Below are 23705 nucleotides of genomic sequence, written 5' to 3' on the forward strand. Positions count from 1 at the left end.
GGTGCCTGGGTGGCTCAGTCAGTTAGGCATCTGACGTTGGCTTAGGACATGATCTCACGGTTCAGGAGTCCCAGACCCGCATCAGGTGAGCCCAGCTTCTCTCTTCCCCTTTCTCTGCCCCTTACTCACTTGCACCTCCCCCACTCAAAAAAAAAAAAAAAATCTTCCACTTTGACTCATCTTTTCACTTTGTTTATGTTTGTGTCATATGTAAGTTTTGAACAATTTGTGTAGCCGAACATCAATCTCGCTCCCTTTATAGCTTGTGTTTTTTGTACTTATAACATTCTTTTTTATTCTGACATCTTGAAAACATTCATCTATACTGTCTTCAATTTGGTTTGGGCCTTTAGTTCATCTGGAACACAAATGGGAAGCAGACATATAATTTTCTTCCTCTGATTAGTAAGCAATTGTACTGGTTATGTGGTACTGGAGAACCCACATTCCTTCCCAAGGCCTGTTTCTATGTAGTTTACTGGGTTCATTTCTATCTCTATGCCAATATCATTCTCTTTTTTTATGTTTTTATTTATTTTTGAGAGAGAGAGAAACAGCAGGGGAGGCGCAGAGAGAATGGGGGACAGAGGATCCAAAGCAGGCTCTGTGCTGACAGCAGCGAGCCCAGTGCAGGACTAGAACTCACAAAACTGTGAGATCTTGACCTGTAGCTTAACTGACTGAGCCACCCAGGCACCCCAATACCATTCTTTTATTCACTGTTATTTTTATTTTGTTATCTGTAAAATAAGTGTCCCCACCATACTGTTTTTGGAAATTATTATCTTGGCTATTCTTAGCCCTTTGCTCTTCTGTATGAACTTTAGGAATGTAAAAGGATTTATTTAATATCAAATATTGAGTCAAGGTCAAACTTTCTCTCTAGTGCAATAATTTTTTTAAGTTGGTTTGTTCAAATCAAAACTAAAAAGGTCTATATACTGCATTTGTCTGTGTCTAAATTTAGCTGAATTTGTAATAGTGTTCCCTCCAATTTGTTGGAAAAATTGGGTCATTTTGTCTTTGTGTAATTTCCTGCATTCTGGATTTAGCTGATGGCATCCTCACTGTGGTGTTAATGTGTTCCCATACCTCTTGGATTTCTGTAAATTGAATTATATCTAGAGGCTTTGATCAGACAAACATGTTTGATTTTTTGGGCAATATTATTTCATAGATGGTGTTGTATATATCTTTTTTCATTACATCAGCAGATATAATATCTACTTATCTGTCTTTTGTGATTTTGTATTATATCAGCGTTAACTTCATCTTTCCATTACTAAGTTCCTCATCAGTCTTTCAATTGATGATTAACTAGAGTTCCAAAACAGAATTAAGCTGCAGACAAAATTATTTGTATGATCATTTTCTCAGTAATTTCAATATACCTAGTATACATATACCTACATATACCTAGTAAAAATGCATGAGAGAAGTCAGTTCATTAAATACGATGGATGTCTTAGGGCAGGGGTTTGCAAATAGCAAACTACAGAATGTAGGACGGTTAGCTGATTGTAGAAAGAAAGAAAGAAAGAAAGGAAGAAAGGAAGAAAGGAAGAAAGGAAGAAAGGAAGAAAGGAAGAAAGGAAGAAAGGAAGAAAGGAAGAAAGGAAGAAAGGAAGAAAGGAAGAAAGGAAGAAAGGAAGAAAGGAAGAAAGGAAGAAAGGAAGAAAGGAAGAAAGAAAGAAGGAAAGAAGGAAAGAAGGAAAGAAGGAAAGAAGGAAAGAAGGAAAGAAGGAAAGAAGGAAAGAAGGAAAGAAGGAAAGAAGGAAAGAAGGAAAGAAGGAAAGAAGGAAAGAAGGAAAGAAAGAAAGAAAGAAAGAAAGAAAGAAAAGAAAGAAAGAAAGAAAGAAAGAAAGAAAGAAAGAAAGAAAGAAAAGAAAAGAAAAGAGAAAAAGAGAAAAAGAGAAAAAGGAAGAAAAAGAAAAGAAAGAAAAAGAAAGGAAAAGAGGGAAAGAATGAAAGATTAATGGGAACACAGCCCTGTATTATCTCTAAGCTTAAAATATTTACTATCTGACCGTTTATAGAAAGTTAGCTGATTTCAGGGGTGCCTGGATGGCTCAGTCAGTGGAGCATAAGACTCTGGATCTCTGGGTTGTGAGTTCAAGTTCCACACTGGGCATGGAGCCTGCTTAAAATAATAAATAAAAAAATAAATAAATAAAAAGCTTTATATTTTAAAACTTTAAAAAAAGTTAGCTGATCTCTACTTTAGGGTTTAATAGTCTCTTGGAAGCCTCGGTGGAGAAAAGCTCTGCCCAGGTCCATTTTTTTATTATTTGTCATTCTATTATAATTGCCATTATTTATTGACCAAATTATTTTCCTCACCAATTATTTGCATATTCTCAAATACAGTCTGTCAGTCTTTCTATTTTACTAGGTCTGAAAATAACAAGTTGTCCCATTAAACTCCTAAGGTAATCATTGATTTTTATAAAATATCATTATGGGGGCACCTAGGTAAGTCAGTTGGTTAAGCGTCTGACCCCTGATATCAGCTCAGGTCAATGATCTCACAGTTGTTTTCTTTCTTTCTTTTTAAGTTCTTGCCACCAGTGTTACCATTCTTTTTCTTTTTTTTTAATGTTTATTTATTTTGAGAGAGAGAGAGAGAGAGAGAGAGCGAGCATGAGCTGGGGAGGGGCAGGGAGAGGGAGACACAGAATCTGAAGCAGACTCCAGGCTCTGAGCTGTCAGCACAGAGTCCAACGCGGGGCTTGAACCCACAAACCATGAGGTCATGACCTGAGCCAAAGTTGGATGCTTAACCAACTGAGCCCTACAGATGCCCTATGCATCTGGCTCCAAGCTGACAGCATGAAGGTTGCTTGGGATTCTCTCTCTCTCTATCTTGCCCTTGCCTACTCCATGGGTGCATACTCTCTCAAAAATAAACTAGATTTTAAACTTATTTCATGTTTTTTGTTCATTTTCTTTTTTTAGTGCTCAAAAATATCCAATGATCGGGTGCCTGGGTGGCTCAGTCAGTTCAGATCTGAGTTCAGCTCAGGTCATGGTCTCATGGTTCATGAGTTTGAGCCCCGCGTTGGGCTCTGTGCTGACAGCTCAGAGCCTGGAGCCTGCTTTGGATTCTGTCTCCCTCTTTTCTCTGCCCCTCCCCCACTCGCACTCTCTCGCTCTCAAAAATAAATAAAACAAACAAACAAACAAAAATCCAATGTTGGCCAGTGAGAATGTATCTTTTGATAGAACTTTCAGGAGTCTTTGATGCTTCCTTGCTTTCTCTTATAAAATAATCTAGGCTCACACCTTATATTTTTTCTGCCCTAGTACTGAAATCAGTCATTTCTCCAAAGAATCTTGGTTCCTTCTGGAAGGAAATGATATTTAGAGGCCACTATCTGTGTAGTAAAAATTCCCATTGTTATTAAGTCATGTTTACAAATTATTCATATTAACACTTAAAATGAATCCAACTACTTGGCTTTATTCTTATTAGTTATGAAAGTTTCTTGACATTTTATTGGAGTTTCAAATCATACATTCCTTAAACTATACTTTTAATATGTATATAGTTCTATAATATAAATACACAAATATTCTTCCTTTGTAGAGAACACCCTGTGAAACAATACAATACAGAATAAAAGCAATGATAGAAAAAAATCTTTTCTTCTTGACTTTAAGAAGGAATACCTCTAACGTTTCCCATTAAAGTGGATATTGGTTAAGGAAGTTCCCTTCTATTGTAAGTCTATGGAGATTGCCATAATCTAGAATTCAGATTTCTAGCTTCCAGAACTATGAGAAAATTAAATTTCTGTTTTAAACTATCTAGTTATGGAGGCTTGGAAAATTAATATAAAATTCAACCCATTTTCTCCCGAATCCTATTATTACTCCTGAGAAGTCTATCACTGTTACAGAACATCCTTTAAGGTAATTTATCTTTGCCAAGCTGATTACTATAAAAACATTTTCTTAACCTTTATTTTTTGAGAGACTGAGTGTGAGTGGGGGCGGGGCAGAGAAAGAGAGCCACAGATTCTGAAGCAGGCTCCAGGCTCTGAGCAGTCAGCACAGAGCCTGACCTGGGGGCTCAAACTCAAAACCAGGAGATCATGACCTGAGCCGAAGTTGGATGCTCAACTGGCTGAGCCACCCAGGTGCCTCTCCAAACTGATTACTTCAAATATCTGTGGGTCATAGGTTCTATAATTCATTACCATGGGTCTACATGTAATTTATATCCAGTTTACATTTCTTCTTCTTTTAACTTTGAGGATTTGTGTTTTTGATCAAATCAAGAAAATTCTCAACCATTCTAAATATTTTCTCTGCCCCATTCTCTTGATTCTTTCATTTTAGAACCTATAGTAGGCACACACTGGATTTTTCATGTTAGATAACACCTAAGTTATTAAGCTATCAATATCAAGCTTGTAAGCTCTAAATCCATTATTCTTCCATTCTTTGCTAGTTTTATATTTTGCCAAAAGGGAGTACCAGAGGAAGAATGATAGGATGAGGGGAAGGGTTTTCTTTCTTCCTGTTTGTTATCGCTGTTCAACACCATGCTAGGAATGGTCCTTCATCTGGGACCAGATGAACCAACCCAGTTGGTTTTGATAAGCGGGTTCTTTTTGGTAGTCCCAGAACCAGGCTTGCTGCTTGCCTGTTCCAACTGGGCAGAGCCCCTCAACTTCTAGGATGTGATAACCTAACTTCTTCTCTTTGCTCTTCTTTGTGCTATCTCACAAGTCTCTTTTAACTTTTTTATTTTTCTGACTTCCATTTAACCAAAGATCCATTTGAAATTCTTTGTGTTGAGGTGGTTCAGTCAATTAGCATCTGACTCTTGATTTTGGCTCAGGCCATGATCTCGTGGTTTGTGAGTCTGAGCCCCATGTTGGGCTCTACGCTTACAGCGCAGAGCCTGCTTAGGATTCTCTCTCTCTCTCTCTCTCTCTCTCTCTCTCTCTCTCTCTCTCTCTGCCCCTCCCCCCATGTATGTGCATGAGCTCTCTCTTTTTTACATAAAAAAAAAGTAAAATTCTTTGTGTTGAAATATCTAGCATAAGTTTTGTTTTCATGACTGGACACTGAAAGATTAACAAGTAACTTTTTATCTTAGTGCTGCATTCCATGTAATATCCCAGACATACCTTCTAGTTGACTGATTCTCTTTTCACACATACCCAAAGCTGTTTAATATTCCAATAACCTATACCTTACATTTCCAGGAGTTCTATTTGTTTCCTTGAATCTGCCTGCCATTTTCAACAAGGTTACTTTTTCCTTATGTTTCCAATATCTTCTTTTTTAAATATCTGATAGTACTGAATCTATTTCTTTTTTGTCTGCTGTAACTACCAACAACTACTGCTCACAGTGGTGCTTTCTTATTTGCTTTGAAATTCTTATCACCTTTTCATCCTTGTCAGGAATTTACTGATGGTTGTCATTTCTGGGGTAGGGGTAGAGCATCCCTAGACAGACCACTCCATACCCACAACTTACCCTGTTTTTAGTTACCATAAAAACAGTGCCTGATAACTTCCTTTACTTGGCTAAGATATCAGATATGCTTTTTTTTTTTTTAAGCTTATTTATTTATTTTGAGAGAGACAGAGATAGCCTGTTGGAGGGGTGGGAGACAGAGAGGAAGACAGAGAGAATCCCAAGCAGGCTCTGTGTTGGCCGTGCAGAGCCTGACATGGGACTTGAACGCATGAAACCATGAGATCATGACCTAAGCTGAAACCAAGAGTTGGACACTTAAACAACTGAGCCACCCAATCACCCTCAGATATGTTCTTAAAAAGGGTGTTTATACAATGTTAGACAAAATATTGTAACATATATATTACAAATAGAATTTATATGTATTTGAGGGGTGCCTGGACGGCTCAGTAGATTGAGCGTCTGACTTCAGCTCAGGTCATGATCTCATGGTTTGTGAGTCTGAACTCCACATTGAGCTTGCTGCTGTCAATGTAGAGCCTGCTTCAGATCCTCTGTCCCCCTTTCTGTCCCTCCCCTGTTCATGCTTTCTCTTTCAAAAATAAATAAACATTAAGGAGAATAAAGAATTTCTATGTATTTGAGGCAAGAAGAATTTTTAGGTTACATATCAACCATACTGAGAGATGAGAAAGTCTCAATGATGTCCATTTCCATACTGATTTGTTCAACTTGGTATGAATATTTATGTAACAATCCAGTTTTACTTCCTATACAAGTATCATACTAATAAAAAGCAGTGCATTTATTTGGGCTTTTCTTTCTTTTGGTTTAAAAAAAAAAAAACCTTTTTTTTAACGTTTATTCATTTTTGACAGAGACAGAGTGCAAGCGAGGGTGGGGCAGAGAGAGAGGGAGACACAGAATCTGAGGCAGGCTCCAGGCTCTGAGCTGTCAGTGCAGGCCCAATGTGGGGTCTGAACCCACGAACCGGAGATTGTGACCTGAACCGAAGTCAGAGGCTTAAGTGACTGAGCCACCCAGGTGACCCGGCTTAAAAAAACTTTTAAAAAAGAGTAAAATTTACCTTTTAAATCATTTTAAGTGTACAATTCAGTAATATTAAGTACACTCACAGTATTGTGCAACTGTTACCATTTCCAGAACTTTTACATCACCCTAACATTAGAAACTCTGTACCTTTAGTAAGAACTCCCCATTTCCTTCCTCTTGGCTTATTTTATTTATTATAATATCTTCAAGGTTCATCCATGTTGTAGACTGTGTCAGAATTTCATTCCTTTTTAAGGATGAATAATAAACCATCATCGGTATAAACCTTACTTTGCTTATCCATTCATGCATTTCTGAACATTTCGGTTCTTTCCATCTTTTGGCTTCTACTTTTTCTTAATCCACTTCTCACTTTTCAAATTTCTTGAAACAAGTGAAAGCTATGAGCCCTTTCCTTGGAAATAAGTGTTCATGTCCTATCACATTAATTTTGCCAGCAATTTCAGGGGATCCCTATTCTAGTGACTGCCTGTCAACACTGCTGGGATGACAGGGTAGAAAGAGAAACGCATAATAGACTAAAACTAACTGATAGGTTCTGTGCTCCCTTTACAGACTGATCTTAAACAGTGTAAAATTTTTTGTTTTACCATCACCACAGATAAGTATTATTCGTTATGGTAAAAGGACCTACATAATGAAATCCTCTTTGAATTTACTGTCACAAAAAGCTTATTTCTCTGAATTAACTATTTTAAACTTTAAAGTTATCAGTGAATAAATTCTCAATAAAAAAATCCATTATTCTCCCTGCCCTTTTCACTTAGCTTCTAAGAATTCAGGAAAAGTTTGTTGCTATTTTACAGCCTGTAAAAACTCTCTCTACAGTTCCCCCATGATAACTATTATTTGTGAGCTTGTTGTGTGCTGGGGACTACCCATTTTTTAATTTAATCCTTCTAACAAGGTCTACAAAGCCATGGTCTGACCCCTGGTTATCTCTGTGAACTCACTTCCTGCCAATCTTCCCCCTGCTTTGTTCACTTTGATCCAGCCACAATGACCTTCTTCCGTGTATATTCCCTCCACAGTGCTTTTGCACTTGCTATTTCCTCTGCTTGCTATGCTCTTCTCCCATCAGATGTTCATATGGGACCTTCATTCACTTCATTACTATATGTCACATATTCAGAAAGGGCTTTAAGTTTATTTATTTATTTTGAGAGAGAGAGCGAGAGCAAGTGAGCACATGTGCAAGCAGAGGGAGGGAGACAGGGAGGGAGGCAGTGGGAGGAGAGAGGGAGGGAGGGAGTAAGGGGTGGGGGGAGAGAGGGAAAGGGAGAGAGAGAGAGAGAACCCCATACAGATTTGGCACTGTCAGTGCAGAGCCTGATACAGGGCTTGATCCTAAGATCATGACCTGAGTTGAAACCAAGAGTAGGACACTTAATTGACCGATCCACGTAGATGTCCACATAGAGGGCTTTCGTGACAATCTTACTTAAATGCCACCTGCATCATGTCACTCTTTATCTCTAAACCTGTTTTCTTCTTTAAGTCTTTCACTACTATTGATGATTCTACAATATTTGTTTATTGTTTCTTCCCACCACTGAAATGGAAACTCCATGAAAGGATTAATTTATTCTGTTTAATATCTACATTCCAAGAACAACACCTGGCATAGAATGGGTGCTCTAAATATATTTGTTGATTTAAAGAACAATCTATAACATAGGCATTATTAATCATACAGGTATAGATACTAAGCCATAAAAATAAATTTTAAACCTGTTTGTATAAAAGTCAAATGACAATAGTGTAGCCAGTTAAGAGTCCCAGTGAAAATTACAGAATCCCCTTAAAAAATATAAAGGAATAAAAGCCATAGTTGCTGTCTCAAGGAATTTAAATCTAGCACTGGAAATAAAACCTATGAAACATTTTACAAGTAGGACATACTACATACTGTGACACAGGCTAAATTTGTAGATTAAATGCCCTAAGGGTTTTATAATGAAGAAATGATCAAAGTTGGAATGGGGTTAACCTATGAAGAAACAGAAGGCACCACTTCCTCTTAATGGGAGGAAGAAAAGCACTTAATAAGGCCAGAATCCATTAAATTTCACACCCAAAATTTATTTAAATTTTGCAATGAAACACTGCATTAAAGAGGAAAACACAGGCCATGTAGTTTTATTAAAAAACTTAAAATATTCTGGGGCGCCTGGGTGGCGCAGTCGGTTAAACGTCCGACTTCAGCCAGGTCACGATCTCGCGGTCCGTGAGTTCGAGCCCCGCGTCGGGCTCTGGGCTGATGGCTCAGAGCCTGGAGCCTGTTTCCGATTCTGTGTCTCCCTCTCTCTCTGCCCCTCCCCCGTTCATGCTCTGTCTCTCTCTGTCCCAAAAATAAACATCGAAAAAAAAAAATTAAAAAAAAAAAAAAACTTAAAATATTCAATACGTTTACTTAAAAGAAAAGAAATTACTGATCTATATTCAGCTAAGCCAAATGATCTGTTACCACATGATTTATTAGGTTCAGCTTATAAATACAACTGCTATCTGACACATCTAGGGACAGTCATTATCCTTCGTATTAATTGTAAATGAAAGAAAAATCTCATTACACCAGACGAACACCTGGACGTAAGTCTGAGAAAACTATTCTGTCCTAATAAAATTAATGGTAATATTCTAAATTTGTATAGTGCCATACATGAAAAAAAATCTGTAAGACTTTTCTTTAGCACATTTCAACTGTGCTTAAAGCTATTTCTGTGAAACCTGTCATCAATACGTTAGTATTGTTTTCTATGTTACATGAGGAATGTATATAGATGAGAGGAAGGAGCACGAGACTGAAAGGAAAACCAAGAATGACAAATACAAGTGCTGTAGAAGGAAAGCAAATGTAAGAAGACTGGATCCAAGACACAGCACAGTTAACAAGATATTTAATAGAAATTGCCAGAGGAGGGTTATTCCCATACCCCATGTACTGTGCAGAACCTACGTACCTTCCACTGCCTTGACCTTTTCCTCCAACTCTCGTTTCCTCTCTTCCTTTAACATCTGCTCCTGCTCCTTCTTCTGCACTGCTAGGAGAATCTGACGTTCTTCCTCCTCCTCTTTGCGCTTCTGTTTTTCTATTCTGGTAAGCACAGGGGTCTCCTGGAAAGAGCCAATCAAGTGTATAGAGTCAATACACAATCATGTAAGATCAGTTCTCTGCTCTAAGATTCAAGTTTTTACTGAATTCAATTTATTTAATAAATAATATTAGGTAGGGAGCTTATACCCACAAGTTGATCTTATCTATAGAATAAATATATGGATGAACATTAAAACACAATGGCAATTTAAACCAAGGTAAACGTGTTGGTCTCAACAATCTACATTTTGGGAGATAATGCTATGAATATGCTGGACCAGAGAAAAGAAACTGAGGCAGTTTGGAGACATCACTCTTACAGATTTACTATTTGAGAAAAGTGACATCTTAAAAAGTACTCTCATCTAAACAAACTTCAAAAAAGAAGAACATAGGGTCACGATTTCAGGGTGCATGACTTTAAAACCCTTAACTTTAATACTTTACAAACAAAACAATGAATAAAGTTAAGAGTTTGGTGGAAGGGGCTACCATTTTGCCTTAAGATACCTAGAGGCAATTGTACAGAAATTCATAAAATTACTCAGATTGGCTATCATCTTCCCTTGTTTTTCACACAAACAATTAATATAAACATTTCAGATGGTAACTGGGAAAGTGATTATCTACGAAATCTAACTAAAGATAAGGGGAAATAGGACCATTACCATCATAATGTATGAAAGTTTTACTCTGCATATTTTCCAATATAACTAGTTCCAAGCCATTCTGTAAACCAGAATAGTGAAGCTAGGGCTGAAATTGTTTATTTTCAATTCTTCCTTTGCCTTTTGTGATGTGAAAGCTAGAACTTTTAAGAAAAATTTTTATTGACGAGTAACTGTTCCCTGTATATAGAATTGCAGAGACGGAAAAATGAATCCAGTATCAACAAAGGGAGAATTCACAATACCCTCACAGAAAAGATACCATTAACTATTCCATTTTAAGGAAACCTTAATCAGGAATGTGAAGCTTTTCATCACACATCTTTTTGGTAGTAAGAAGACCTAAGGAATCTGCTGTACTGGATACATTTTCAAAAAATTTTATGCCATAGACATTACACAAGTGCTCTTTTTAAAGGGAGTAAAGAGACAAATGCATATTGACCTTTACAAGTTACTTATAAGTCTCCACTGAACACTGAAAGTGCTCTGATTAAAATTTTCTATTATTTTCTTTATGGTCTTTGAAACCAAGTTCAGATTCTCATTTGACGCAGAATTCAGAAGTGCTCTTGCCTAGATAGTAGACCTTCCCAAAGTCACTTGACCTTTCAAATTCTATGAGCCTAAGTTTGTTACCTACAAGGTAAAAATCTAAAATGAATGAGAAAGGAGAGATGAATATGGAAAAAAAAAAACAAACCCCAAAAAACAAACCCAAAACACCCAAACAAACTGAAAAACAAAATAACCATTATCACACCTAACATTGTAAAACTAAAGGAAGTTTCCTAAAATCTTTATCCTATAACCAGAGCAGGTAGTTGAGATACACTGGATATTTTTTCTGAAATGGGGATGCTACTGACATTAAGGAACATTCTTCTGAAGAATGCTAATCTAGCCATGGCCTGCTAAATGTTAGTTAAGCACCTTCTCTCCATTACACAAGTAGCTGCCCCCCCCCCCAAGTCCTTAATTACTGCAACCCAGCTGAGAAGTTATAATGGAACAGATACCCCTAACAACTGATAGGATGGGAGAAGTGGAGGAGAGGAAAACTAAGCCTGGTCAAAGGAATTATTTCACTTGAATAAAACTGTAGTGGTTTCTATATAATGTATGTGTGTATTCTGCTTCTCCTTGCCAAAGGATAGCAGGTGAGAACATGTGAAATATTCTTCCTTCAACCAGCACAAGGGGATATTAATTAGGGTCAGCATTTTATTAAGGACTAAAGCAATTCAAGCTAATGACTTATGAATGGAAGCATTAAGTCACATAAGAATCATCTGTAAATAAACATGGGAGGTGTTTCATGTTTGAAGACGATGGAAGGGGTGAAAAATAGTTAATTATTTAATTAACCAAAAGAATATCTATAAAATTCTTTTTGCAACGAATATAATTATTCTTAAAAAAATTTTTTTTTAATGCTTATTTATTTTTGAGAGAGAGAGACAGAGCACAAGCGAGGGAGGGGTAGAGAAAGACACAGAATCTGAAGCAGGAACCAGGCTCTGAGCTGTCAGCACAGAGCCCGACAAAGGTTTCTGAACTCACAAACTGTGAGATCATGACCTGAGCCGAAGTTGGATGCTTAACTGACTAAGGCACCCGGGTGATCGTATTATTGTTTTTTAAAAAATATTTATTTATTTATTATTTATTTAAATATTTTTCCTTAATGTTTATTTATTTTTGAGAGAGAGAGAGAGAGGGGGAGAGACAGAGCGAGTACACAGTGGGGAGAGGCAGACACAGAATCTGAAGCAGGCTCCAGGCTCTGAACTGTCAGCACAGAGCCTGATGCAGGGCTTGAACTCACCAACTGCGAGATCGTGACCTTAACTGAAGTCAGACACCCAACCGATTGAGCCACCCAGACTCCTGTAATGTTTATTTATTTTTAAGAGGGGGGAGAGGCACAGAGAGGGAAGCAGAGGATCCAAAGCAGACTAAGAGCTAAGAGCCTGATAGCTAAGAGCCCATGTGGGGCTAACAGCCTGATGTGGGGCTTGAACACCTGAACAGGCAGATCATCACCTGAACTGAAGTCAGACAGACACTTAACCAACTGAGCTACTGAAGCACCCCAACAAAGTATTATTCTTACTATGTAAAGATACCTTACAAATCAATTAACAATAGCCCCCCCACAAAACAAATGGAACATGAATATCAAATTCAGAAGAGATATATAAACCACATCCATGATCAAAAAGAAAAGTAAAACAGCCTTTTCTTTTTTTTTCATATTTTAATTAATTTCTTTTTTAAAATTTACATCCAAGTTAGTTAGCATATAGTGCAACAATGATTTCAGGAGTAGATTCCTTAATGCCCCTTACCCATTTAGCCCATCCCCCCCCTCACACAACCCCTCCAGCAACCTGTTTGGTCTCCATAAATAAGAGTCTCTTATGTTTTGTCCCCCTCCCTGTTTTTATATTATTTTTGCTTCCCTTCACTTATGTTCATCTGTTTTGTCTCTTAAAGTCCTCATGAGTGAAGTCCTATGATATCTGTCCTTCTCTGACTAATTTCACTTAGCATAATACCCTCTAGTTCCATCCACGTAGTTGCAAATGGCAAGATTTCATTATTTTTGATTGCTGAGTAATACTCCATTGTATATATATATACCACATCTTCCTTATCCATTCATCCATCGATGGACATTTGGGCTCTTTCCATACTTTGGCTATTGTTGATAGTGCTGCTATAAACATCGGGGTGCATGTGCCCCTTCAAAACAGCTTATCTGTATCCCTTGGATAAATACCGAGTAGTGCAATTGCTGGGCCATAGGGTAGTTCTATTTGTAATTTTTTGAGGAACCTCCATACTGTCTTTCAGAGTGGCTGCACCAGTTTGCATTACCACCAGCAGGGCAGAATAGATACTTTTTCTCTGCATCCTTGCCAACATCTGTTGTTGCCTGAGTTGTTAATGTTAGCCATTCTGACAGGTGTGAGGTGGTATCTCACTCTGGTTTTGATTTGTATTTCCCTGATGGTGAGTGATGTTGAGAATCTTTTCATGTGTTAGTTGGCCTTCTGGATGTCTTCTTTGGAGAAGTGTCTATTCATGTCTTTTACCCATTTCTTCACTGGGTTATTTATTTTCTGGGTGTTGAGTCTGGTAAGTTCTTTATAGATTTTGGATGCTAAAATCCTTTATTTGATATGTTGTTTGCAAATATCTTCTCCTAAAATAGCATTTTCACTTACAAAAAAGTGAAGGATGATAAAAGGTGATACATTTGTAAAAATGTGGTAAAGTGAATGCTATCAACTTGTTGGAGCACAGGTGGTTTGGAGGATAGTTTGGATATAAAAATCAAGAACGCTAGGGGCCCCTGGGTGGCTCAGTTGGTTAAGGGTCCAACTTCAGCTCAGGTCATGATGTTGCGGTTCGTGAGTTTAAGTCCCTTGTTGGGCTCTGTGCTGACAGCTCAGAGCCTGAAGCCTGCTTCAGACTCTGTCTCCCTCTCTGTCCCATCCCCACTTGAGTTCGGTTTCTCTCTCTCAAAATTAAACAAACATTAAAAAAAAAAATGCCAGTTTTGTAATAAATGCCTAGAGAAAGAGCCTGAAGCAAATAGGTAAAAGTGCAGTACTGATGATTTGTGAATTGTTAGAGTACTATAGTCTTTTAATGTAGTCCGCCAAGTTTTCTTGAAGAGCAGGTAAATTCTTCTGGATTTAAAATAACTCCTTCCCAAGTAAGGGGGAATGAACTAGTATTACATATTCTGAAATGATGTAATTTTTATTGACTTTTTACTCCCTCTATATGATCCCTGTTAAAAGTCAAAAATTAAAATATGTTAAAGTACCCAAAGGTTAGAACATGTAGATTTTTTACTTAAAAAAAAAAAAAAAATTTTTTTTTAATGTTTATTTTGTAAATGAGAGCTGGTGCACAGGAGCAAGAGAGTGGTGGTGGTGGGGGGAGATCTGAAGTGGGCTCTGCACTGACAGCAGCAAGCCAGATGTGGGGCTTGAACTCACAAAAGGCCAGATCATGATCTGAGCTGAAGTGAGATGCTTAATTGACAGAACCACACAGGTACCCCAGAACTTGCAGATTTTTTAAGATGAGGTACTAAAAATTGATTATAAATAGCTTAAGTTATTTTAGTAACAATGAAGCAGGAATCCCAAAGTTTGGGATAATTACAGATGTAAAAAATTTTCTGCTAAATCAGAGGCCCTACATCATTTAAAAACTATATAAAACTTACTCTCAATAACTCAGTGGTATTTAGTACATTCACTATGTTATGTAACCACTACCTACATTAGGTTGCAAAATATTTTTAGTACCCCAAAAGAAAACACTGAACCCATCAGCCAGCCAGTCCTTACTCCCCACTCCTGCAGCACCTGGCAACCACTGATCTGCTCTGTCTCTGTGGATTTACTTGCTCTGAATATGTCATATGATTGGAATTACACAGTATGTATCTCTTCAGTTGTGTTTTCAATGAATTAATATTTATACTAAGCATGTAAGATACAACAGTTGAGTAACTTAAATTTATAGCATATTAAAAAAGCTTATTAGACAATTCAATAGCAAAAAAAACCCCAATCTTTTTCTTCTTAAAAAAAATGAGCAGAGGGGCGCCTGGGTGGCTCAGTCAGTTGAGCGCCTGACTTTGGCTCAGGTCATGATCTCACAGCTCTGTGGGTTCGAGCCCCACATTGGGCTCTGTGCTGACGGCTCAGAGCCTGGAGCCTGCTTCAGATTCTGTGTCTCCCTCTCTCTGCCCCTAACCCACTTGCATTCTGTCTGTCTCTCTCAAAAATAAGTAAACATTAAAAAAAATTAAAAAAAAAATGAGCAGAGAACCTGAACATTTTTCCAAAGAAAAGACCCAGAAAGCCAACAGGTACATGAAACATTCCTAATCATCAGGGAAATGAAAATCAAAACCACAATGAGATGTTATTACTTCACACCTGTTAGAATGGCTATCAGTAAAAAGACAAGAAATAACAAGTGTTGGCAAGGATGCAGAGAAAAGGAAACCCTCATGCACTGTTGGTGGGAATGTAAATTGGTGTGTGGCTTTGTTTCATCATGTGCTATAATTTCAGCAGTTCTTATCTGATATGAATTCTCAACAATTATTATTTTATACAAATTGCATCATACAAATCTGAAAAAAAAAAATCCATGCTATGTACCAAGAATCTGTTTTAAAACTTTTGTTCTTGGGGTGCGTGGGTGGCTCAGTTGGTTAAGTGTCTTGACTTCGGCTCAGGTCATGATCTTGCCGTTCCTGAATTTCGAGCCAGCATCAGGCACTGTGCTGACAGGTCAGAGCCTGGAGCCTGTTTTGGATTCTGTGTCTTCCTCTCTCTCTGCCCCTCCCCTGCTCAAACTCCGTGTCTCTCTCTCAAAAATAAATAAACATTAAAAAAAAATTAAAAATTTTTGTTCTCATTTCCAGCAGTACACCACCCCAAGCTAAAGCAAATATTAATGAAAATACCACTGAAGGATCAGACTCACTGCCTGGAGACACTTTTAGTAATGTTTTAATTTTTAATAGTTTAAACACTAAGAGTTTAAAGAACAAGCACAACCAAAGGAACAAAAACAAAACAAAAAAACCCTGAACAGTTAACAAAATTCTTATGCTGTTTGACACTGCATTTGTTTTTCCTTTAGAAGTGGTCAGTTGTATAAGTGTGGGGGGGGGGGGAGGGGGTATCTAAATTCTTTATTTTTAGTTTTTTATTTTTTAAATGTTTTATAGATAAGAGACCTGCTAGAATCAAGGGGGGGGGGATTTTAATGAGAAGCTAATTAGAGACACCACTTTGAAATCCTCTAAAGTATTATAAATAGAATCCGGTTGAAGCAGTGCCTAGACTCCCCTTCCGTGCTCCCCCCTCACCCAGAGCAGGTTATCAGACACCCTGGCACCCTTGCCACCTTTAGTAGCACACTTGAGACCATACCACCACAAAGAGGTCCCTAGTAAGAGTAACGTCCAGAGTGTCCTGACAAAAATAACTAATGCAGCCCTAATCTCAGAATTTAGAAAGACTATCTCCCTTCGCTAATATTTTCCCCAGGAGTCACAATTAAAAGACTTTTTGAGGCAAAAAGATTGGACTCCTAGGTAACCAATATAGGTCAGACATGCTGCCTAAAAGGTTTTAATGGCCTGATGATTCTCTGCTGCTTAAACAAAAGCACAAAACTCATAACACATCTAAGGTTTTCTCTAGGACACTGGGTACCGGAACAGATATTCAGGAGCTCTACAATTCCATGGTTAGTTACAACTAAAACTAAAGAAAACAGAAAAAAAAGAATATTACAAAGAATAACTAAAAGAAGAAACTTTAGTATCTGAAGTAAGCTTTGCTTACAGCCATGAAAAACAAATTTTAGGTCTGTATTCAGATTACTATGTAATGTGAAATGTACATTAAGGCACTTAGGACTCAGTACAGGGACAATGAACAGAAAATAAGAAAGAGAACTTTCAAAGAGGTGTTAACTCTTAAGGTATTGAAGAAAGTGGAGAGGACACAACAAAACAAAAGGAGCTAGAAAACCATTTGAGAACTATGGCTGGATACCAATTACCAAAGGCCATTCCGAAACTAATGATGCTATAGGAAAGAAGAGACTGGGGAGACTGAAGTCAGTCATGACAGAATTGCCAATCATTATAAGTTGGGCAATTTATCTACTGGCAAGAACATGTCTATGAACTGAAAAACAGAAATAAAGGTTAAATGCAAATATATTTAAGTAAATAAAAATTTATAAATTAATTTTTTCCTTTTTATAGGCTCAAGGTAGAATGTATTTAGTTAATAAGATCTCTGTAAAACAAATTATGCTGTTACCTGAATTTAAGTCATGAAAACATTACTCTGAGGCAGTAAGAAGCTCCATACTTTCTAAGACCACTAAACAATGTGATATTCAACAAAACATAATGCTAAAAGGTATTAAAAAGTTAAAAAGTACAGAGACTGTAAGAACTGCCCAGCACAGAGTCTGGATTTGAGATTGAAATTAGCAACAAAGAAAAACCTCTGGTAAAAGAAGAGTGAGGAAATGGAGGTTTCAGAGGATTGAGAGCCGTGAGTACAAGGCACCTTCTATATAACCTTCACAGACTGGGAAGGGGGATCTAGGGAAATCACTTGCTGGGTGCTTTCATTGTGACTGTCTCTCCCTGAATTCCACTCTCCTATTGGACTTCCAGCATCAAATGTATCATCACCTGCAATCAAGTTCCTTTGGCCTCACATTCCTTTACCACCTTGACAATTTTTAAATCTCAGTAAATGTATCAATTTTGTCCCTTCCTATACGTGTGCTGCTAAAGTCATTTAACTACCCTAAACTATGGTACAAAATGAAAATGCCCAAACATAGTCGGCTTCTGGATGTGGGGAAACCCTTTTTTTAATAAATTAGTTGTTGACCTAAATATTGTGTCTTCATTAGATCTCCATTCTCACCTTCAGAGGATAGATGAACATCCAATGTGAACTCCTAACGTTTTCCTGCCCCATCAAAGTTTGTGTCTTTAACTTAGGAGAAACGGGAGAAACTCCATGGCGAGGCCCTGCTTCGTAGGCACTTCACCTTACCAGAGTCAGCTACATGCAGTCTCTTTCTCATTCATGGACATCTTTCATGTCCATGCTACATCTCAATTTAAAAAAATGAAAATTCCACAAGCTCTCCTCAACCCTGCTTCCTCTTTACTTTTTCACAATTTGTTTTCTTTCACTGTCATATTTTTCTTTTTTTTTTTTAATTTTTTTTTAATGTTTTATTTATTTTTGAGACAGAGACAGAGCATGAGCAAGGGAGGGGCAGAGAAAGAGGGAGACACAGAATCTGAAGCAGGCTCCAGGCTCTGAGCTGTCAGCACAGAGCCCGACGTGGGGCTCGAACCCACGGACCGCGAGATCATGACCTGAGCTGAAGTCGGACGCTCAACCGACTGAGTCACCCAGGCGCCCCAACTGTCATATTTTTCAAAACAACAAGTACCATGATACTAATGACCCTCATGCACTAATGACCCTCACCTGCCACTCCCCGACCTCCACCATTTCCTCCATTTTATTATTTTAAATGTTTATCTATTTTTGAGAGAAGAGAGAGAAGGAGGGGCAGAGAGACAGGGAGACACAAAATCTCCAGGCTCTAGGCTCTGAGCTGTCAGCACAAGCCCAACACAGGGCTCGAACTCACGAACTGTGAGATCACGACCTGAGCTGATGTCAGACACTTAACCAACTGAGCCACCCAAGCACCCCTCATTTCCTCCATTTTAGACCTACATTTTCAGTAGCAGGGATTCCACTATTTTTTCCTGCTGGAAGTACACTGCTAATGGATCTACTTTCCAGTGTTTCCTTCAAAAATCATTTATCATGGTGTGACCAGAAAGGTAGCTTCCTAAAACAAAGCTCTAATGACATAACCTCACTAACTACTGCCTGTCTATTGAAAATATAAGCTTGAGAGTCCGGAGACTCAAAAATTTCATCATTCTGGCATTTTCTTCCACTATATATAACAACACATCGTATATGCCAGACACATCCAAATATATACTGTTCTTTTACCACATTTATATATCATCATGCCTCTGTGCTTTGTTTATATTATTCTTGTATATTACTCTTCTGCCCCCACTATCCACCATCAAAATCTTAGTCATTCTCCAAGGTTCAGGTGAAGTATAGTTCTGCTTGCCTCAACTCCCCTTTCTTTGCCCACTACTAATTTTTTCCATTTTTGCAGTCATGAATTTCTACTACATAGATATCTATTATAGTGCTTATCATTCTCACCTATATTAGATATGTATATGTTTATCATCACTGGAAATTAATTGTTAAGATCCAAAAGAGTGCAATGTCATATCTTACTTTTTAATGACTTCTTTTTCTAGTAGTGCATCTCATGTATAAGAATCCTCCATAAAAGTCTGAGATTTAGAAATTGAGGTAAAGGTAAATTAAAAAGTAGGAATAAAAGGAGTACCTGAAATAAAAATGGAACAATCCTTTTGAACACTTAAAACTCCTCTCTACTCTCACACACACTCACCTCTTGCTTGATGGATTTGACGGACAGGTGGTCAGACATCCACCTAGGCTGCAATTCTGCCTTTGTGCGCTGTGGACGCTTTCCCTATAGTTAGAAGTGAGGAAAAGAAAGGAAAAGACAGATTAGGGTGTTCTCAGCTACTGCTACTGCTGCTGCCAGGATTAGAGTGGCCTTTAAGGCACATGGGTTACGGCTTTACCTAAATAAGAGCCAAAGGTATCCTTTGGACAGTCAATAAAATGACTATTCAATTCCATAAGGTACCAAGCCAGTTTATTTTCTTAAAAGAAAAAAAGAAAAAAACAAAAAGCAAAAAACTTACAGACACCAAGTGTCTCCTCTATCAATCTTTATCACTGGCAAGAAACTCTTTTAACTATTTAGACACTAAAAAAAATATTTTGTTGCAAATTATTAAGAGAAAGCCATGTTTTACCACTTTTCACTGAAGGGAATGGCTCTGAAAGGAGGCATTACGAGCAGATGGAGGCAGAACTCCCCTAAAAGGCAGCTCAGTGGCAGCAGTGAGAAGTGAGGGTGGCTGCCTCAGCTGAGAACCAAAGTAGCAAGACAGAAGTGGGGAAAAAGACTCAGGGACCAGAAATCAGAGAGCTTGCCTGAGAAGATTAGACTTGACAAAATTTAAAAGCTTGAAAACAATCACTATAGGACATTTCAAGAAAGGAGTTTTGAAACTTAACTAGCGCTAGGTATTTACCTAAGGTCAGCATAAGTTTTGGAATTTTTGTGGAATGAGCCCCATAGCTTCGCCAATGTAACCTATATTGAGGTGGTAAGCAAAGGATTTGCAGTTAAGATGAGTAATTTTGTGGCTTCAGTATCAGTATCAGCATTACCCAGGTTTGGTTCCAGTACCACTTATTCCAAAGTCTTGAAACTTGAAGAATCAATGAGGTAAAGGCACAAAGGGTAGAAAAAAAAGTCAGTGACAAAAAGGTGTGGTCTATACAATGCAAACATACTGCAAAGCAATTGTGGTAGATTTAAAAAGAAGCTTTAGAAAGCTTTCCTGTTAGAATGACCAGGCCTCAGTACAAATGTAATCTAACCGTCAAAGTGTCACGACCCCCTCTTTTTCACAAAAGCTACCACAGCAGTTTCCTCAAATATGCCTATGAGCGACTCCTTTACGAGCTTAAAGACCCCAAGAGGAAGAGCTCTTCAATTTTAAGTAAATGTGAAAATTTACCATGGAATTCTCTTTTGAAGGGATTGTACGAGTTTACCATGCTAGTAGCAATAGCGGCTAATATCTACTTGACTCCAAACTTTGCCAAATCAGACAAAAGTTACTAATGTGGAGAATGGTAGTCTTGATAAAGAAGATGAACTTGTTTTCCTACAACTTTACTCTTTTGTGTGAATTATCTATACTCTAAGGCAATTCATTTGTTAAAGACCTAATGTTTATAAGCTGTTTAAATATTACTGCCTGTAATATTAGTAACAAATACTTTTACTAGCTTAGATCTTTTATTTAAACCTTACCATAAAAGCTTAACTTTTATATGGTCAAAGAAAGCTTACTGATTCTTTTATTATTTCAACATTTAGAGAATTATTTATTTATTAATCTGTTTTAACTTTCTTCACACTTGCATTTATTTTGGTAAGATTTAGTTTTCTACCAAGGTTTCTCACCAATTATCTACAACCATGAACAATGGATGGGACAAGTACCTACTGGTAGCTGTGTACTATGCCAGGTACACTGATGTGGTTTCTTTTGCTTAATTCCCATAGAAACTTCTGTGAAGTTAGAGCTTTCATTTTACTAACAAAAAATAAAAATTTAGAGATATCAAGTAACTTATCCAAAGGGATAACTAGAAAAGGGAAGGAAGCACCATTATTCAATGAAGTTTGAAAGAAAAGCTCTTAACTCCTGCTATGCCATATTAACCCTCTGTCCACTGTCCTAGCTGTTTTGTGCTTTTACATACTAAGATGATGACCTGAGCTGAAATCAAGAGTTGGATGCTTAACCAACTGAGCTGTACCACCCAGGCGTTCCCATACTGTATTTTATATATAATGGGTGTATCTGTGAGCACCACATTATGTTCTACTGATAATATGTTTCAAATGTCACATTTGAATCACTGGCGTTTTTCATTATTACAAAAAAAAAAAAATCTCTCTTGGCCAATATAATTAGGATGGGTAGTGGTAGGGTGACATAGTTAAAGCAAGGAATTTAAAAAATGTATATACTTCAAGCATGTATTTTACTTAATGTATAAATGTACTGCCTGCCATTCACCAATCATATGATGCAGTACCCCATTGAGAGGGGTTTCCTATGAGTCAGTCATATAAATTAACCTCTTAAGCCATTATCTGTCCTACCAGTTTTGTTTAAGTGAAAGTGAGATGTTAAGGAGATTGGATTTGTAATCCATATGCAGAAACCTTATCATTTTAATGATTTTTGTCCTATTCAATCTTTTCCTGCTTTGCTCTAATTTGAGAATTAGCTTTTTATTTTTTATTTTTAAAGTAAACTCTACACCCAACATGGGGCTTGAACTCACAGCCCCGAGATTAAGAGTCCCATGCTCTCCTGATTGAGCCAGCTAGGTGCACTGCCCTGAGAGTCAACTTTTTAAAGAAATGTTTATTATTTATTTTTTGAGAGAGAGAAAGAGAGTGAGCAGGGGAGGAGCAGAGAGAGAGAGAGATACAGCATCTAAAGCAGGCTCCAGGCTTTGAGCTGTCAGCACAGAGCCTGATGCGGGACTCAAACCCACAAACTGGAGATCATGACCTGAGCTGAAGTCAGACCCTTAACTGACTGAGCCACCCAAGCGCCCCTAGAGAGTCAAGTTTTTAAAGCAACTCATATTCAATGATTTTTTTTAATGGAAAATTTTCAAAGAAATTTTTATGCTCATATTTTATTGACTTCATAATATTTGTGTAATTACTGTAACAAGTACAATAAACACAAACACATTTGTAAAAATATTACAAATGTTGATGAACATATGTCTTAAATGCTAAATGCCAAGGCACCTGAGTGGCTAGGTCTGTTGAGCATCCGACTTTGGCTCAGGTCATGATTTCACAGTTCGTGAGTGCAAGTCCCACATCGGGCTTGCTGCTGTCAGCTCAGAGCCTGCCTCGGATCCTCTGTACCCCTCGCTCTGCCCCACCCCCATTCACTCTGTCTCTCTCGCTCTCTTTCAAAACTAAATAAACATTAAAAAAAATTGCTAAATGTCAAGTTCAGCAAAGACCGTGAAGATTGGTACATTTGTACTGCCTTGAGTAAATCATTTATGATAAGCATGTCTGTTACATGAAGGACCCTTCAGAACGCTTCCAATATGCTGATTTAAGTGATAATACATATGCTTCTTATCCACCTCTCCTAACACTCCTATTTTACAATACTTTTTATCCACCTATTATTTTGGAGAAAAATTTTTATTATCTTGGGATTTGGCTAAGGCTATAATAAATCTCAATTTATCTTGGTGAATATTGATATCTAAGCATCTTTCCATGGCGCCTGTGTGGCTGAGTTGGTTAAGCGTCCAACTCTCAGTTTTGGCTCAGGTCATGATCTCACGGTTTCGTGGGTTCGAGCTCCATGTTGGGCTCCATGCTGACAGTGCAGAGCCTGCTTGGGATTCTCTCTCTGTCTCTTCCCCACTCGTGCTGTCTCTCTCAAAATAAATAAATAAACTTAAAAAAAAATCTTTCCTTCTAGGAACAGAGATCTTAATATATTTACATGAGATTTAAAAAATATGTATCTACTTTTACTTGAGATTTTAAAAATATGTATCTACTAACAGTTCTGTAGCTTTTTCTTTCTTATCAACCATGTACAACTCAAGTTAGTTTCACAGCAAAATTTGTTTTGTTGCTACTGTAAATGGGATTTTTTCAGCAATCTTTAAATATCAGTATGCCTAATAATCACCTGAGAGCTTCTACAACTGCATATTAACAAATAACACCTCTAACAATTCTGATAGGGGTTGGGAGTGGTATACTGTCAAGAATCTGAGCTTTTAATAAGTGTGCAATGTGATTCTGATGCAGAAAGTCTAGTTACCCAGCACTATTACTAACTTCTAATTAACAGACTTCTAAGCAGATTCATCATATTCCTCCAGGCAAAATGTTTTGCCTCTAACTCTTGTTTGTATCATTATACTAGATAAAACTTCCAAGACAATGTTACCAATATTAGAACCTAGGGATTATTAGGAACAAAAGAATTATTATTCTTTTGGTGAAGGATGGCTTTTATTTGTTAGTATTAAGGACTTGACATTTATATT

At 37.5% G+C, this 23705-nt stretch overlaps 1 protein-coding gene across 5 annotated transcripts in view; it reads right to left on the reverse strand.

Moving 5' to 3' along the window:
- The window catches only part of CECR2 (CECR2 histone acetyl-lysine reader), a 182078-nt gene that overhangs the window by 25751 nt on the left and 132622 nt on the right, over window positions 1-23705 (reverse strand). For 4 of the 5 annotated variants that reach the window (XM_023256588.2, XM_045061150.1, XM_023256591.2 and 1 more), the window contains exons 8-9: window positions 19390-19473; window positions 9474-9627 (exon numbers count right to left, since the gene is read on the reverse strand). In XM_023256588.2, coding sequence (XP_023112356.2) covers window positions 9474-9627; window positions 19390-19473 — 238 coding nt within the window. The remainder of the gene's footprint in view (window positions 1-9473; window positions 9628-19389; window positions 19474-23705) is intronic. The other variant, XM_023256589.2, reaches the window with a different exon arrangement.

The sequence above is a fragment of the Felis catus genome, chromosome B4, assembly GCF_018350175.1.
Source record: "Felis catus isolate Fca126 chromosome B4, F.catus_Fca126_mat1.0, whole genome shotgun sequence".
NCBI lineage: Eukaryota > Metazoa > Chordata > Mammalia > Carnivora > Felidae > Felis > Felis catus.